At 41.0% G+C, this 16,012-nt stretch overlaps 1 protein-coding gene across 4 annotated transcripts in view; it reads right to left on the bottom strand.

Annotated features, from left to right (window-relative positions):
• Positions 1 to 234: 234 nt before the first annotated feature.
• The window catches only part of ubr4 (ubiquitin protein ligase E3 component n-recognin 4), a 67,041-nt gene continuing 51,263 nt past the window's right edge, over positions 235 to 16,012 (bottom strand). For 3 of the 4 annotated variants that reach the window (XM_071543262.1, XM_071543265.1, XM_071543264.1), the window contains exons 76-104: positions 15,506 to 15,855; positions 15,127 to 15,217; positions 14,828 to 14,912; positions 14,510 to 14,637; positions 13,978 to 14,107; positions 13,537 to 13,694; positions 13,084 to 13,193; positions 12,412 to 12,553; positions 11,844 to 11,925; positions 11,386 to 11,559; positions 11,171 to 11,292; positions 10,522 to 10,719; positions 9,981 to 10,061; positions 9,495 to 9,582; positions 9,092 to 9,219; positions 8,670 to 8,777; positions 8,073 to 8,189; positions 7,220 to 7,431; positions 6,388 to 6,561; positions 6,173 to 6,272; positions 5,413 to 5,631; positions 5,086 to 5,199; positions 4,588 to 4,730; positions 4,342 to 4,467; positions 4,035 to 4,229; positions 3,709 to 3,933; positions 3,092 to 3,182; positions 2,075 to 2,237; positions 235 to 1,574 (exon numbers count right to left, since the gene is read on the bottom strand). In XM_071543262.1, coding sequence (XP_071399363.1) covers positions 1,510 to 1,574; positions 2,075 to 2,237; positions 3,092 to 3,182; positions 3,709 to 3,933; positions 4,035 to 4,229; positions 4,342 to 4,467; positions 4,588 to 4,730; positions 5,086 to 5,199; positions 5,413 to 5,631; positions 6,173 to 6,272; positions 6,388 to 6,561; positions 7,220 to 7,431; positions 8,073 to 8,189; positions 8,670 to 8,777; positions 9,092 to 9,219; positions 9,495 to 9,582; positions 9,981 to 10,061; positions 10,522 to 10,719; positions 11,171 to 11,292; positions 11,386 to 11,559; positions 11,844 to 11,925; positions 12,412 to 12,553; positions 13,084 to 13,193; positions 13,537 to 13,694; positions 13,978 to 14,107; positions 14,510 to 14,637; positions 14,828 to 14,912; positions 15,127 to 15,217; positions 15,506 to 15,855 — 4,119 coding nt within the window. In that variant the 3' untranslated portion in view covers positions 235 to 1,509. The remainder of the gene's footprint in view (positions 1,575 to 2,074; positions 2,238 to 3,091; positions 3,183 to 3,708; positions 3,934 to 4,034; positions 4,230 to 4,341; positions 4,468 to 4,587; positions 4,731 to 5,085; positions 5,200 to 5,412; positions 5,632 to 6,172; positions 6,273 to 6,387; positions 6,562 to 7,219; positions 7,432 to 8,072; positions 8,190 to 8,669; positions 8,778 to 9,091; positions 9,220 to 9,494; positions 9,583 to 9,980; positions 10,062 to 10,521; positions 10,720 to 11,170; positions 11,293 to 11,385; positions 11,560 to 11,843; positions 11,926 to 12,411; positions 12,554 to 13,083; positions 13,194 to 13,536; positions 13,695 to 13,977; positions 14,108 to 14,509; positions 14,638 to 14,827; positions 14,913 to 15,126; positions 15,218 to 15,505; positions 15,856 to 16,012) is intronic. The other variant, XM_071543263.1, reaches the window with a different exon arrangement.

Genomic DNA, 16,012 nt, shown 5'->3' with positions numbered 1-16,012 from the left:
GCATCTATAAGTTGAAGAGTTGATTAATCGCTGAGGATAAAACTCAGCGGCACCTTGCTTAGACCAGAAAACTGTTCTGGGGATTGACAGAAGAGTGTTGCCAGTGAGAATGGGGAAGACCAATGGATAACTAAAGAAGGGAGAGAAACCCAGGAGAGAAAGGAAATGCCGGTGGATTGTTGGAAGAAAAATCAAACTGAATGACAAAACCATTAGTCAAAGAAAAAATAAATGTATTCTAAGGATATAATGCAGGTCCGTTTTATTATTATTAATTTAGACAGGTCTGATGTTTCATTGCAACAGATGGAATCATTCACAAGTCCAAAGTTTACTTCGTCACCAAGGGATGGCTTTTTGCGAAAGAAAATAAAATAAAAATAACTCTTTTATTCATCTTTTTTTTTTTCATTTGCTTCTGTAACTGATAAAAGAAACCTTACACATGCACACTAAATCAAAACACTTCTTCTCTGCCCATCACTCAAATTCCAGTTAGAACCTACATGAAGACCAAACGGCAAAAGCCCGGGAGAATCGGACAGGTTCGCTCACAAACATGTGACACTGAGACCTTTTTGCCATTTTAAAAAGCCCTGACCAAAAACAAACTTAAACCAACAAAAAGGATAACAAGATAAAATCAAATGCCACTCTTAATATGTGGTGGGTCAAATCCCAAAACATTGTTCTTTTTTTTTTTTTTTTAGTTACCTTAACATTGCACCCCAAACATTGGGGGGATTTAAAGCAAAAAAAGAAAATCCACCCTAAAATAGAATTCACAAGTTATTCCTATGCTCTTTAATATCTTCAATATCCGTTAACGTGAATAATTAGATTCTCTACTCAAGACAGAAAGCAGACCACTGTTTCTGTGATAATCTGTGATGTCCTTTAAAGACAAAACAACGGCGAAGCTTCAGGTTTTGTGGCGCCGACGGTCGTGAATCGGAAAAAATACCAAAACCCCGGTAGCGTCACTCCGTCTACAAGTTCGCTCTCCCGTCCGCTCCCAGTGGAACCGCTCCAGAAAATGTCTCTTGAATAAACGATCAGCAGAGTCCTGGATCTCCGTCTCTACTTTTGGGGGAGAAACTTGGTGAAGTCCACAACTCTGGACTGAAGGAGGAGGGTCGGGATCAGAGGGGCAACGCGTGAATTCTGTTTTAGTGTGGTTTTTTTTTTCTTTCCTTTAACAGCATTGTGTTTATTGTGTTAAATGTTACAGAGACGTTGCCATAAGTGGATGAATTTCTCAGACTACATATAGAGTTTCTGCTTTAAGTTAATTTGAAAATGTCATATAGGGGGGGAAAAAAATGAAGTGAGTAGGAAGCATGGTGTGTACTCTGTGTGTGTGTGTGTGTAGTGAGTGTGTGTGTGTGTGTGTGTGTTTGTGTGTGTGTGTGTAAAAAGAGAAAAGGGGTTTCAGCTGGTTAGGTGTCCCAGCGTTATTTGCAGGGATGATGTGTTGGGGGGACGGGGGCAGGGGGGCTGAGGTGGCCATCAGGGCACAGAGTTCAACAAATCCTGCAGGAAGAGGTCTGGGTCCGCAATATCGGAGAGAAGACCTGGAAAAAAAACCCATTGCGTTAAGTTTCATATTGCGGTACACAGCGCACTATAGCGTAAAGCTAAAGCAAGCAAGATTTTGTAAAAATACACCGGCCTTATCAGTCTAAATCACAAGGTGGGGCTGAAACAGACAAGAGAGTCCCATCCCTGCTAATTTAGACCCCGTACATTCGTCTTATTTGCCAAGATTATATTCTGTTGTTGGGTTTGGACAATTCAGTGACGAATCAAAACTTAAAGAGAAAAACACAAACTGTCTCCTAAACAGCAGTGAGCAGCACTCCGTCCAGAGAAAGCTTGACCCACCAACGTTAGATCTTTTCGTCTCTCATCTGGGTATTCAAGTTAAAATCTTTCAAACAGTTCCCTCTCGCTGCCATTTGGCGCCGCCAACATGCAAAACTGGCTTTAAAGCATGTGTGATCTTTATGATTTTGATAACCATGTGCACGTAGTTGATTGAAGTGTGTGTGCATGTGTTTGTTTGAATACTAACCTACAACATCCAGGAATTCTGAGAAGGATTCAGCGGGCATGAGTTCATCCTGGAAGGCCCTGAGCACGCGCTCCGAGGCTTCGTAGATGGGCATGTCGTTGTGACGGACATATTCTGCCAGTGAGAAGGACCAGCCCCCCTCCGTGTTGCTGGTGGGCACTTTCTGCACGGCCAGAGAGGAGAGGGAAACAACACACAGAGGCTTTAATACCAGATATCTCAAATGTTCTCTGATGTACTGATCCCAGTAAGTTGGTGACATTGCGCGACGGCCCAGCTTAAGTCAAGGACCGGATGTCTCAAAACTTCCTTCAACTAAATTTGGACAGAGGTTTTTGTTGTTGGCCTCAAAATTCATCCGTCTCTGTTCACCAAGCCTGTATCTAAGATTTAAGAGTTATCTCTGCTTCAGTTTTAGACCTTCAGCAACACACTAAAAAGCTGGATCAGCCATGTTTCTACCAATTTACCAAGATTGAAAAGATAAGATTTGCTTTGTCTTTTCACAATTCTGATTATACCAATTATATGCTTATTTATATAATTACAGTTTCCTTGACAACTGCAAAGCCCTGTTCTCCAGTCTACAGTTCTTTTTCATTTATTCAATAACTTTTTTTTTTATTAGTGTGCAGCATAGCATTAAAAGATATTATTGGCTTTTACAAAAAATCCTGTGCCCTCTAGCCTACTTGGCTTTTTCATTTTAATACAACAGACAGCCTAATAAATTTGATATGTTTCTGTCTCAGTATAAGTAGAATAATGTATATAGTGTCAGATTAATTTCATAAGCAAGAAACCTAGCTAACACAGACAGCATACATCGCCAAATACAATGCACATATACGCAGAATAACACTGGTTTGCATTAGGTCTGGAATTGTAACACATTTGATATTGATATTCCTCTATTTCTTGTAACTCATGTTGTATTTTTTTCACTGTGAAGCACTTTGTAACTTTGTTTTGAAAAGTGCTATGTAAATAAAATGTATTATTATTATCATTATTTACCCTGAACATGTCGTAGACCAGATCCACCAGGCCCCAGAAGAGAAGAGGGGAGCGATAGACTGCGTACTCCTTTGGTGCTTTATCTGTGAGTCTGACAGGAGAGAACAGAGAGGATCGAGGCAGGAGTTAGTTCAGAAGCAGGTCAGGGAGAAACAGTATTTAAATGGCATCTAAAAGTCCTAAAAAGAATACACAGCGTTCAGTGTTTTCCTTACATAGATTTGCTTGTAGCGACCCACCAGAATATCAGACATGCCCACAATGAACAGATTTCCCAAACTGATACAATAAACATACTAGCAGCGCTTCTGGAGATGCATGTACATTGTCTTTTCTGCTCTTGACACTGAAGCTTGTTCTACTGTTGCAGTCAATGTACGTTGCTCTGGGCAAGAGCGTAGGCTAAATGTCTAAAATTTAACTATTAACCTAAAAGCCTGTGGAAAACACAATACGAGTAGAATCATTTGGTGCTGCCCCATTTCCAACTTGATCCAAATTCATGTACGGGAATAATTGCTCTAGCAGACAAAATTGCAGCATCACTTACTGGATAATTTGTAAAGCAAACAGTAACAGAAAAATGAAAAAGTCAGAAAGGGTCAAATGTGTCTTACTTGTTGGTGCAGACTGCGGAGACCTTGCGGGCGTGTGCGGTGACCAGGAGTCTTCGCAGGAAGTATACACGTGAACTCCTCCAGCGTTCGGGCGGCAGGATGTGCATGGCCAGGATGGTGAAGTAGTGCGGTCCGTCGACCTCGTACGAGCTCTCCACCCACTTCTCAAACGGCTGCTCCTGGAAACTCTGCAGGTTCTTCTCCTCCCGGGACGTGGCCCTCGTGCTGCGGTGACATAGAGAGAGAGAGAGAGTAAAATAAGGTAAGAAGGGTGGGGAAATACACTTTGTGATGGGAATCGGCTTCTACGGCCAAACGGTACGTACGTGTTGAGGACGTAGAGCACAGTGTGGATGATGTAGGGGATGAGGTGGATGTTGCTCTCTCGGCCTCCTCCGCCCGTGTCCACGCTGAAGGATTGTTCGGTGGCAAAGCGGAGGAACAGCAGTTTGGTGTCGTGGATGTTGAGCTGGTACGTGGGCTCCCGCTGGCCTGTGCACTCCTGCAGATATGTGTTGTGCCTGTGGGAGGGGAGGAGAACGGGTCGGGTTTGGATGAATGGTTTGGGGATGATTCCTTACATGTGTCTGTGAATGAAATTTTTTTTGTGTGAGTTTATGTATGTGTCTTTACCTAGCTAGGCAGGTAGCGAAGGCTGATTCTGGCACATGCGGCCCCCACACAGGGAGCAGCCCATTGCACTTGGTGTTGGCGTTCTGGAGCGCAGCGCTCTCCCACTCCTCTCGCCCTCGAGCCAACCTAGACCGGGGAAAAGGGAAGGAGTTCAATGCTCAGATTAGACTAAACGAAAGGTATCGTGGGAGAATATTTTTGAAGCAAACTAAACATGAACAGGCATGTGTTTGTGTTTGTTCCTACCGGACAGCTGCCAGATGGCAGTCGTAGTGGACTATGTTAAAGTGCGAGACGGTGCTGTAGCCCTGCTGCTTTCGAGGCTTGTTTTCGAAGTCCTCCAAGGCCACGCGCTTGGTGAAGGTGTAAATACCCAGGACTTTGGTTGGCTGGGATGAGAGAGACACACAGGACAGAATGAATTGTGAAGTCATCTGATTGTATTAAGGGTTGGGAAGATGACTTTCAAAATGTACAATTTAGGCATTTAGCAGATGCTCTAATCCAGAGCGATTTACAGTATGTTTTATATAACTGATCACCTGCCAAAAAAAAAAAAGCCCTTTTCTTTTCAAACAAGTTTTTGGCCAATCCCATAAGTAACCACTTTGTGCTTCAATAGTATCTGAAAAAAGATTCATACAACAATTGCCACAAATAACAGCCATTAACCATTTATTTAATCAGACTACTGTAATCTCATTACTTGTAATCTTCTAATGATCCTAGTTTGAGTTTTTGTACCTGGAACTTGTAACCTTCTCTGCAGATACAGCAGGTCAAGCCTGGTTCCTCTATCAGCTCCTCCATTTGCTTCAACAGTGAGGTCTTCGTCACCACCTGACCCTTCTCATTGGTCTGAAACACAAACAAAAGGGCTCCATAGTAGAAAAAAACAGCAGCAAAATAACACACAACTTTGATATTGACACAGAGAAAAAAGGGACAGAAAGGTGAAGATGAAGATAAAGAAAGATGAAAAGCATGAAACAACGAAACAGGAAAACAAAAGGAAAAAATAAAAAGACAAGAAGAGACGAAATTTAAAAAAAGAGCCATTTTGCCACATACCGTCATGCCCAGTGTTCCCAGGGCCTTCTGTCTCATGGCCATAGCCATGCGCTTCTTCTCCGCTCTGGTCTCCCTGCGGGCCGCCTCGATCTTCAGGTTGACGTCGCTGTGCTCCCTCAGCGCCTCCAGAAGGTTTTCTGCCAGCGTGCCGATGCCTTCGTCACTGGATACCTGCTCCAGCTTGTGCAAGTTGGTGATTGAATCTGTTCCTATCAGCACCTGGACAGAGGATTTGAAGTTTGGCTTAATGTTTTTTTGTTTGTAAAATACTTGATAACAATGTTTTGAAAACTGCGATTAAGTTTATTATTAGCATTGTCATTATTATTATTTTAACAATGTACTAATATTAGGTCATTTTGTCTTTTTGGATTAAGATCTTTCTACATTGAAACTCTTCTGAAAAATTAGCCAAAGCAATTATTGAATGCTCCAGAATACATGCAAAATGATAAATACAACACAATTTGAATGAAAACGAATGACAATAGATGCAAAAGTGCTATACATTACTGGAGCAACATTTCCCCCTGCAATGCCTTTGTCAAAAATCCAGTCAGGGTTGACAAAGGCTTTGTTGCTTTAAGAAAGTACTGGGAACTTGAATCGAGTGTAGAGATTTTTTTTTTGCCATTTCGGGGGGATGCTTTAATCTTTAATGGCCAATCTCTTATATACTCCCCAGATTATTCCAGCTGCTGATATGCTATACTATAGTTGCTCCCCTGAATTGGAGGTTAGGACTCAAAATGTTCATTACCTGTGTGGGGGGATGCTGGGTCGCCAAACCACGGAGCAATCTGAGGATGAAGGGTAGCGCTGGTCGAGAGAGGAACTTCTTCCAGACATCTGCATCCAGACTAATAAGAGAAATCAGAATGAAGAGAAAAAAGTTCACATACCCATCTACACATATACTTCATCAAACATTCTGATAGATGAGGTTTGATCGCTCCCAGAAGTAGAAACACCTACTTTTTGGCATTGGGGATATGTTTCTTCATGTAGTCCAAGGCGCTCTGTGTGATGCCTTTCTGGAGGATGAGGTCTTTCAGCTGATGGCCGTTGCTGTTGTTTTTAATGCCAGCAGCAATTTTACAGAAGCAATCCAAAAACACCTTGTCATCTGCGCTATGCTCCTCGTCGTACCTGAGGAAACACGGGGAGAGGTCAGTACGGCTTTGTCACAAACATCAATACCTAATGAACTTTCAAAAAAGCCTGATTGTTTTGCTAGATACTGTGATCACAATTATCAACTCAGTGATGATTATGATTAATCATTATTTGGGGAAAAAAATGACTCCACTCCTTTGCATCTTATAGCAGCATCTTGACTGTTTTCAACTATAGTGGATGTTCTAAGTGAAGTGAAATGTTTCAATATTCTGATATGCTATGGCTATTTATTGTGGAAACTAAAATTGTAATATACAACTATACATAATTGTACAGCCCAACCTTAGATGTTAACATAAAGGACAAATATTGTATTCTGAATTCCTACACGTACTATTTTAAAATTCTACTATTCCTTTGTTCAGCCAGTGTAGATTTAGTGCTTGTTGTGTTATACCTTTGACTAAATGGTCATATTATAAAAGCCTACATACACTTTCCTACAGGCTTGCAAATGTAGTGTGGCAGCGGAATACATTACATTACAAAGGCTGATGATTATTTTGTGTTTTTCCATACTTTTAAAGTCCTGGACATTGTAAAAGTCATTTTTATAACTTTTCAAAACTTCTCAGATGTGTAGGAACAGTAGGTGTTATTTGTAGGTGGGAAATTAGGAGATGCCCACTTGTCAAAGCTGCAACATGGTTTGAAGCGTTCCACCAAGATCCGCATCTTCTCCAGTTCGCCGAAGGACAGGTATGGGATGATGCGCAGCAGGCCCTGCAGCACACTGGGGTTGGAGCGCACAAACGGGGTGTTGATCTGGTCTAAAAGCATCACCAGCTGGTCTTTGTCTCCTGTCAGCAGCAGGTTACCCTGGAAAACACAAACCAGTCTCTATTTCAGGCATACAATTTTGCTCCCAATGTTGTACAAAATGTCGTACAAAAAAACAAAAAACAACAAAAAATGGAAAAAAACCCCAAAACTAGATGGTAAAATGCGATTCTTGACAAACAGAAGACTGGTCAAAATAGGTTATTACAAACAAACTAAAAATATACATTTACATTTTGAATTTTGGAGTAGTAGTATTTATCTCTGCCACATGGGGCATTATGGTTGCAAAAGTTTCTACATTGGTCCCTCACATACCCTAGCATTGTTAGCATTTCCAATTGTAAGCCAATAGAAATGGTTTAAAAGAAAGCAACAGAAAATGCCTTCCCCATAATAAATTTCAAAACTAGATTTTGTTGAACAAACTACTGATCAAAAAATGCTGAAAATTATGCAGAAATGTCATAAAATGAAAAATTGGCCTCTTCAGCCATCCAATGTACATCCATTTGAGCCTGTTCTTTCCGCTGTGTGGAACTATGCCCATATTACCAGTGATTAGACAAATGTTTGATTATCCAAATCAAACATCTTAGACGACTCACAAATTCACCACATAGAGGAAAAAAAGGTTCAAGATTAAATGAATGAACCGTATTTTTTTTATTCAAACCAAAAATTTGCCATTAGATGCTTACCTTGTCCTCTGAAATCTCAGCATTGGCTTCATCCAGAATGATCTCCATGATGCTCAGAACCTGCTCCGCTATCGAGGCTCCGCCGCTGTCTTTACTCTCCTGTTCTGCCACCAGAGCCTGAAGGAAAAAGACATCAAGATGCAGCATTCGGACACATTTAACTCATCAAAAATTACAGGCAATATTTAATATGGTGTGTCTACCCACTGGCAATTATGGCACAACGTTGTTTACATTGTTTTATGGTAAGAAGTTTTTACCAGAGCAATTTCTCAAGAAATAAAATATTTTGAAAATGTACATTTTATCAACTTTCTTCTTACCTTCACCATCACCATATTGTGGATAATATTTCTACAAAGCCGTATCATTTCATTTTATTTCACCTAACCTTTACTTTAGATCAGTTAAGAATTTATTTGTATTTACAGTGACAGCCTCGTTAAGAATGCTCAACAGTAAATTCTGCTGCTCCAGACTCAACACCTCCACACTAATCAGACACATACTCACCTACACAACACCAGCATTATACTGTCACTGCATCCACACTTACTCTTTTGAAGAGTAGGCCAAAGGAGAAAACAATTCACTCACCAGGTTGAGAGTTCCCAGCATGACGTTGAGTGTGTTCATCTCCGGTTTGACCAGCTGCTGCCTGTTGACTTTCACCTTCACACAGTAACTGAACAGCTTCAGCAAAACCTGGAGAGTGAGACAGATACACACTGTTCAACTCTTCAAATCTAGTCGACTCTACAAAGACCAGTAACCAGTAAAGAATAGTGAAAGTGAGAATAATGATTTCCATGTGCATCTTCTGCCCTGCTTTAAGTATAGCCTGTGCAGAAGTGGTGATTATATTGTTTAGAGCCATTTAATTTTAGACAGTGGAATAAAAAGCTGAGAAGAAAGTTTAGATTTCCTGACAACTTTCATTATGTTTGTTAGTAGTGGAAGACAGGAAGGATTGCTGTCTTGTTGTAGAAAGCTTTGTGGTGAACAGACTGTTGTCTTACAGTGAGCAGATGTCTTCCTTGTTTGAAGTCTTTGATTCCAGACAACCGGTTGAGCATACACTCCAGTCCTCCACACTGCGCCATCACTCCCGCCATCTTGTACACTTCTTCATCATCCTCTTCTTCATCTGTAGAAGGGTGGGGTGAAACTTTTTTAACTACTGTGATTTTTCAGATATTGTATTTTGGTCTTTTCTATCACTCTTCTGAGCAGGTCTTAACTGCAAGCGCTTTTAATGGCAAAGGATATGTTTTCAGGCAAATGGCTTTAGCTTTAGTTAACAGCATTAAAATATGAGAGCTTTAGGATCTAAACAAACAAAGATTAGATGAAGACAGAAATGGACAAACTACCTTTGACGTAACCTCAAGAATGACAACATCAATTAATAGCAAGTCTTACCTGTGGTTGAGTCCAGTGACTCTATGAACTCCTCAGTGGCGTCTCCCAGCAGACCCCGCATACGGTAAATGATTCTCATGGGCTCACCCTTGAAAAAGAAATTAAGTAAATAAAGGTGTAACACTTTGCAATTGCTTTATTAAACTGTTGTTACACTTACAGCCTAGGGAAAAGTATTGTAAATACAAAGCAATTCTAAACATATAATGAAACTCTACACAATTATAAATGTACTTATAATTTAAAGACAAAGAGTACAACTGTAATTGTTTATACTTCCACTGCGCTGTTACACCTCTGAAAGTATGCTACATATTAGATGATATTTTCATACTTTACATATATTTCATACTTTTAAATAGGTTAGTAGACATGCTAATAAACTGGAATAAGGCAACTGTAACGAAAAGTGTTGCAAATAAAAAAAACATTTGATCTCATCACATCTACACATCCATGGTTTAACAATCTCAGTCCGACGCTCACCTCATTTGTCGGGCACCAGACCTTCTTGTAGACCTCCGCCACTGACAGATCCAAGCTAATGATTTTGTTGTTGACCAGAAGCTGGGGAAAAAAGGAATGGCATCAAATGAATTGCTCAAATCCACTTTTAGATCCGCTTTTTATAATTACACCTTTGCATTATTGATATGTATAGGGGAAAAACAGACCCCAAACAGACCCCATCAAATTCTTTAAAAATCAAATGCAGACAATGTATGTGTAGTAGTTCAATGAATTTGCAATAAAATATTAACGCACAGGACATTTAACACATTTAACATGGACATTTTACATTCTAGTATGTTGAATTTGCAGTAAAATCTCAACATACTACACACCAAAAGCCACAGTTCTGGTTAATGGAGGTGCATTCAATTAATTCTCTACACAGAGCTCCATTTGATCAGAGTTTGATTGCTTAAGTGCTTTACAAAGCGGAATCAAAACAAGGAGCAGTATCATATAAAAAAAGAGAAACAAATTCCAAAGAAAAGTGGTTAAAAAAACATGTTCATTTTACCTCCATGCCACTGTCGTCTTCCAGCAGCGCCACCAGGTCGCAGTCCTGGCAGATCTTGTTCTTGATGTCCCTCATCAGAGGGCCGATGCCCGGCTCGTTGCTGCTGTAGGGGTTTCCTGGCATGCGGCCCTGGAGGAAGTCCTCCTGCTGAGGATCCTTCTCCAGCGTCACAAAGAACTCCGTCACCTCATTCTCCTCCTACACACACACACAGAGAATAAAGTGCAAGCTCAACCCATGGCAATGACAAATCCCTAGTTACAGTGACAGACCTCCAAAATGTTTTAGAGAATAATTTTCTGGGACATTTCTAATCCAAACGTGCAAAGGTATAGTCTATTGAAGCCTAGCATCATTACCGTTTGGATGAAGTAATGTCCTTTCAGTGGAAATGAATGTTATAGTGATGTGATAATGTCCTTTCAGTGGAAATGAATGTTATAGTGATGTGATAGTCCAAAATATTGTTCTGATGCTTAACATATGTAAATGCATTTTATGACTTTGGATCAGTTTGTACAGGTCATTAGTGATAGACAACATTTTCTTCTTTTTCCATGCATTGTCTGTTGTCTTTGGCTGGGATGTCAGTCTCAAAAGTTACAGTTTTTCGTGGGAACCTTGAGTAAGATCTGGGAAGGGAACTCACAGGATAGATGATGCTGCACAGTCTTTCAAAGATGAACACGGGAGTCCTGTAGTCATCCAGGTTGTAACGCTTTGCAGTCTCTATGCACACCGCCATGAAGGCCTTGGTTTCAGATTCAGTTCCTGAGAATAGCATAAATAGATTTACAATTCTGATGTTTTAAACAAATATGACCTTAAGATTTTAAGTTCTGCTAAACATGACTCAGTGCTGACCTGTTGTCATGTCCTCCAGCATCTCCAGCAGCATGTCCTGAGTCTCATCGATGAGCTTGGTGCGCTGCACCACCAGCTTCCTCAGACACAGGTAGCCGTTGAGCACTGTGCCGACCAGCCTGCTCTTGAAGTGGCGCTTAATGGACTCCACCTCCACGAAGGAAGAGAGCAATCCTGTAGGGACGCCACACACACACAAATCATTTGGATATTTGAAAATAGATACATATACTGACAGTGTCTTTAAATGTAAATTTTCCTTAATTTAAGGTATGATAAAATGTAAAATGTATAGTATAGATATAATAAGTTTATTCCTATGCTAAGTAAATAATGTTAATTATTGTGGTGTCATGGTGATGTAAATCCCACCCATATCCTGCCTTGTCATATTATATTAGTGCCACATAAGTAATAGTACAGCCAACCCAAGCAGCTGAGGGGAAACTGGCACATACCAGTCAAACTCTTGAGGGCGTAGCCTTGTTGCAAGTCTGTGCTCAGCGTAGCTTCCTCCAGAGCCAGCAGGTTGGCTATTTCCTAAACACAGAAATGACATGATCAGTTTTGCTGGCAACAAAGACTGGATACTGAAAAGTTAAGTTCCAAAATGCTGGATTCTTGCAATGACATCTCCAATTTTAATTTATCTGCATTTATATACAAGAATATATATTGAATGTGGACTAATTCAATTTACAGAAGCCAATGGCATTTACAAGTATTACGTGAAAAAATATTTACTCAATGCTAGCATGTAATATTCTCATTCAAAATAGAAAGGTATTAAAAAGGGCATTTTTTATAACCAGTATGGAATTTCTATTATCAGAACAGATAATGAAAAATTGGCAATGAATTCCAGCCCTTGTGGCATCAAAAAACAGTATTCCAATTCACAGCAGATAATCATCAAAATAAAAGCAAAAAGGGCTTGTTACCAATAATCAGGACATGGGAAAAACACTTAGGACTTTTTCAAGTAAGCAAGTATCCACAGTTGTGGATTAAGAATTAAAAAGTTACCTTGGTGATCAGGTTGCCGATGTAAGGCAGGACTCCGCGGGCCGCCAGGTAAACCTTCCAGTGAGCGGGCTTGATGAGCTTCTGGTACAGACCCAGGTACTCCACCGCACACTCCCCGGCTACACTCAGCTCGTCCAGATAACTGACGGCACACAGACACAGAAAGAAATTTTACACTCTACATGGCAACACCGGGGCTTTAAGTGCTCCAGCCCACTTTCAGACTCCAAACCACATTTTTCCAAGTCTTGAATATTTTAATGTTAGTTTTCATACTTCTGCTTGAGACAACGGTTAACCCTCAAAAAAGCTGCAGCATGCCATTGAAAATGATATTTGGAGCTAACAAGGTTAATGTGGTTTGTAGATAATGTAATTTACATCTTTTTGAGATTGTGTGTAACTTATGTGGTTGAGACAACATTCCTCTTTGTAGCCTGAAAATAGCACCATCGCTTGTACAAAAATGTTTGTGATAGAATGCACTTTTCTCCATTAGATTTTTATATAACATGATAAGTAATTCTCCTTTTATTGCCAACACTTGTCACTAACTTTTTGTACTGGGAAAACTCTCTGATAACCTCTAATACATCTAATACCAGTATCCCTAATGTCGCATAATGTGATGTGATGATGTGATGTTTTAGTTTTCCTGTATGAAGCTCATACCTCGTGAGCAGGTCCAGGACCTGCTGCTTGCGGCTGGGGATTGTGGTTAGGGCTTCCACAATGGTGCAAGCTGCCTGTCTGGCTGCCTGAGTGGCAGGGGTGAAAAGGACCTGGAACAAATATAACTTCAGTCAACCAAAAAGCCTCCAAAATAATGCACCAATTTCTACAAGTATGTTGACTACAGAGCGGTATTTCAAGAAGCTGGATTAAGCAGTTGTTGTTCTGAATAGTTTCTCAAATTTAAACAGTTATTGGCTCTTATCAATCTGATTACTAACAAAAGCTATATGAAAATATTCTAATTATCTGGCTGAGTAATCATGCTTCTTGAAATATCTACATCTTCCAGGTATGTGCATTTAAAGACTAATCATGATGACAAGCAGAGCTGAATTATCCATAATATGTGACAAAATGGCCTCAGTCCTAAGAGCGGTGGACTTTCATTACCTGGCGCAGCCAGTTGTTGTGGCTCAGCTTGAGCAGGCGAGGGAAGAGGCCCTCGGTCCTGGACCTCATGAACTGCTTCCACTTCCACACATACTTCTCCAGCAGGTACTGCCTCCGCAACTCAGCCTTGTTCTGAGGCTTAGACACTGTCTCCTGGCCTGTGGTCAGCAAGATAAACTCATCAACGAAAGGCTTATCATCATTTGACTTTTCATTAATTCCTCCAGTCATGTTCTAGTCATCTCATAGTCATGGCAGCATTGATGTAAATATCAGAGTGTTTTATGTGAGAACAAACAAAACTAATCTGATAAATTTCGATATGGATGAAAGATTCTGTCATTACGTCTAGAAGCTGCTTTAGAGTAAACTGGAACCAAAGAACAGTATGGTATAACAAGTTCACTACATACTGTTGATGCAACAAAAACATTGACTTACATCTAGCTGGGAGACACTTTTTCCAGGCCTCATAAGAAGCTTTGGGGTCCTTCTTGAGCCACAGTTGGGCCTGAGCATGGATTTCATTGCTGTAGGGCTTGACTGTGGTCAGGGATTCAACAGCAGCATCCTAAACAAACATACAACACAAAGCATACACATACCGACACACACACACACACCATTGTTTAAGTGAGCATGACAGGCAACATAGAGCGTCATGTCGTCACTGACTGACTGCATATTGAACTCTTAAATGGCCAACTTTTCCCACCCAGCTAAATGAAATATCAAATTTGAAATGTGAATGAGATCCAAATGGTTCTTTTTCTCGATTAGGGCTACCAAAATGGGCGCCAATAGTCCTATGTTTGCTCCTGAAGAATGTTATGACATCTAAATGAGTCTTCAACCCCCCCCCATCACCTTGGAAATTACTCTATACCAGTAACATTACCACATAAATCCCTCTAAAGACAGAGGAAAACCCTGAGTGAGCAGTGGCTAAATGGCAGAGCTACAGAATGTTTACCTTATTCTTCTTGCTGGTGGGAGCAGGAGGCTTGATCAGTTTTTGCAGGATCCTCAGACACATGAGTGTGATGTTCTCCACCACTACAGGTGTCTTTATGTTCACCGACATGAGGAACAGACTGAGGGCTAAGAGGACACAAACACACAATAACATTAGATGCAGGCTTCACTTTCAATCAGTTACAATGACATCCCAGCATAAAGGCTTAACCTGAGACTATTCCCCCTGGCTGTTGCTCTAAATGAGAATGCATGGGGAAATGAGGTTTAAAATTAAAGCCCTTATATTAGTCAGCTAAGGAAAATTTAGGCTTACCACAACGCAACCGTAACTCCCAGCATCCTCCCTCTTTAGAAATGGAGTCCGTCAGCAGCAGCATCTCATACTGCAAATTACTAACCTGTTGGGAAACACATGCAATAATGTTAAAATAGAAAATTCTTCAAACAACATAAACTGCTCAACACATTGGCTCTATTGTTTTGTTAAAATTTGATTTTCAGACCTAATTTAAGATTAAATTACTTGGGAAGATAAGATATTTTTCTAAGTGTAAACTTAACAATGGAAGCACAATATTTCAGTCCAGTTGGAGGACACATAAGAGGACGTACCAGGTCAGGATTGGCCCAGTGACCTTTGAGGGCAGCCGACACCTTGGCGATGATGAGGTCATTCATCTGCTGAGTGGCTTCTGGGTGATCTCTGAACCAGGAAACATGGGAGGAAACAAAAGAGATAGAACAATGACTCCTCTCCACTGGTGACAAAGTCGGCACACAGCAAACTATACAGAGATAAGTGTGGAAGTGTAATATATTGCGAAAACTTGGACACTTTTATCCAAAGCACCTGACAATAGCATAAGTAGTTAGTGCCATGCTTTACCCACTGAGCTAGAGTTAGGGAAAATCTATCTACTTTACTTCCCTTTCTTAACTATGAGAGCCCAGAAGACTGAGGAAGAAAAACCCTGGGGGAAGGAAGACATACCTGGTGAGGAGACAGACCAGCTGGCGCACCTCCTCCCTCATGGCTGCTGTACCTCGCCGCAAATTATACTCAAACAGCTCACGGATGAGCCCCTGGAGGACCAGGATTTGCCGGAGCGCTGGGTTAGTGGCCAGGGCGCGGAGCAGCGTGATGCAGTGACCCGTGACGGCTGAGGCACAGCCGTAGCACTTGTTGGAGGAGGTGTGGCCGCAGCCGAGCACAGAGAGGGCGCGGTACTGACTGGCGGTGAAGGTGGGCTGGTGGCTGCTGCTGCTGCGGGACGACTTGGTAGCGGCCTCTCTCTGCTGGAGATCGTACTCCAGGAGCTCCTTACGGGACGCAAGCACTTTCTGCGAGCAAAGGGAATAGGGAATAATGACGTGTGTGCAGGGAAGGAAAACAAAAGCCACCCGAAAAACATTTGTAAATCTTTGGCTGGAAGGTTTTTTTTTTAATGAGTAACCAATCATCAATTGGAAGTAAACTAATCTATTCTAGACATCCATT

Source organism: Centroberyx affinis, unplaced genomic scaffold (assembly GCF_046629955.1).
Source record: "Centroberyx affinis isolate AG114_WGS23_722 - 3 ecotype Tasmania unplaced genomic scaffold, CSIRO-AGI_Caff_v1 ptg004275l_1, whole genome shotgun sequence".
NCBI classification, from domain to species: domain Eukaryota; kingdom Metazoa; phylum Chordata; class Actinopteri; order Beryciformes; family Berycidae; genus Centroberyx; species Centroberyx affinis.
Note: the sequence above shows the minus strand (reverse complement) of the source record. Positions and strands in the feature narration are given on the sequence as shown.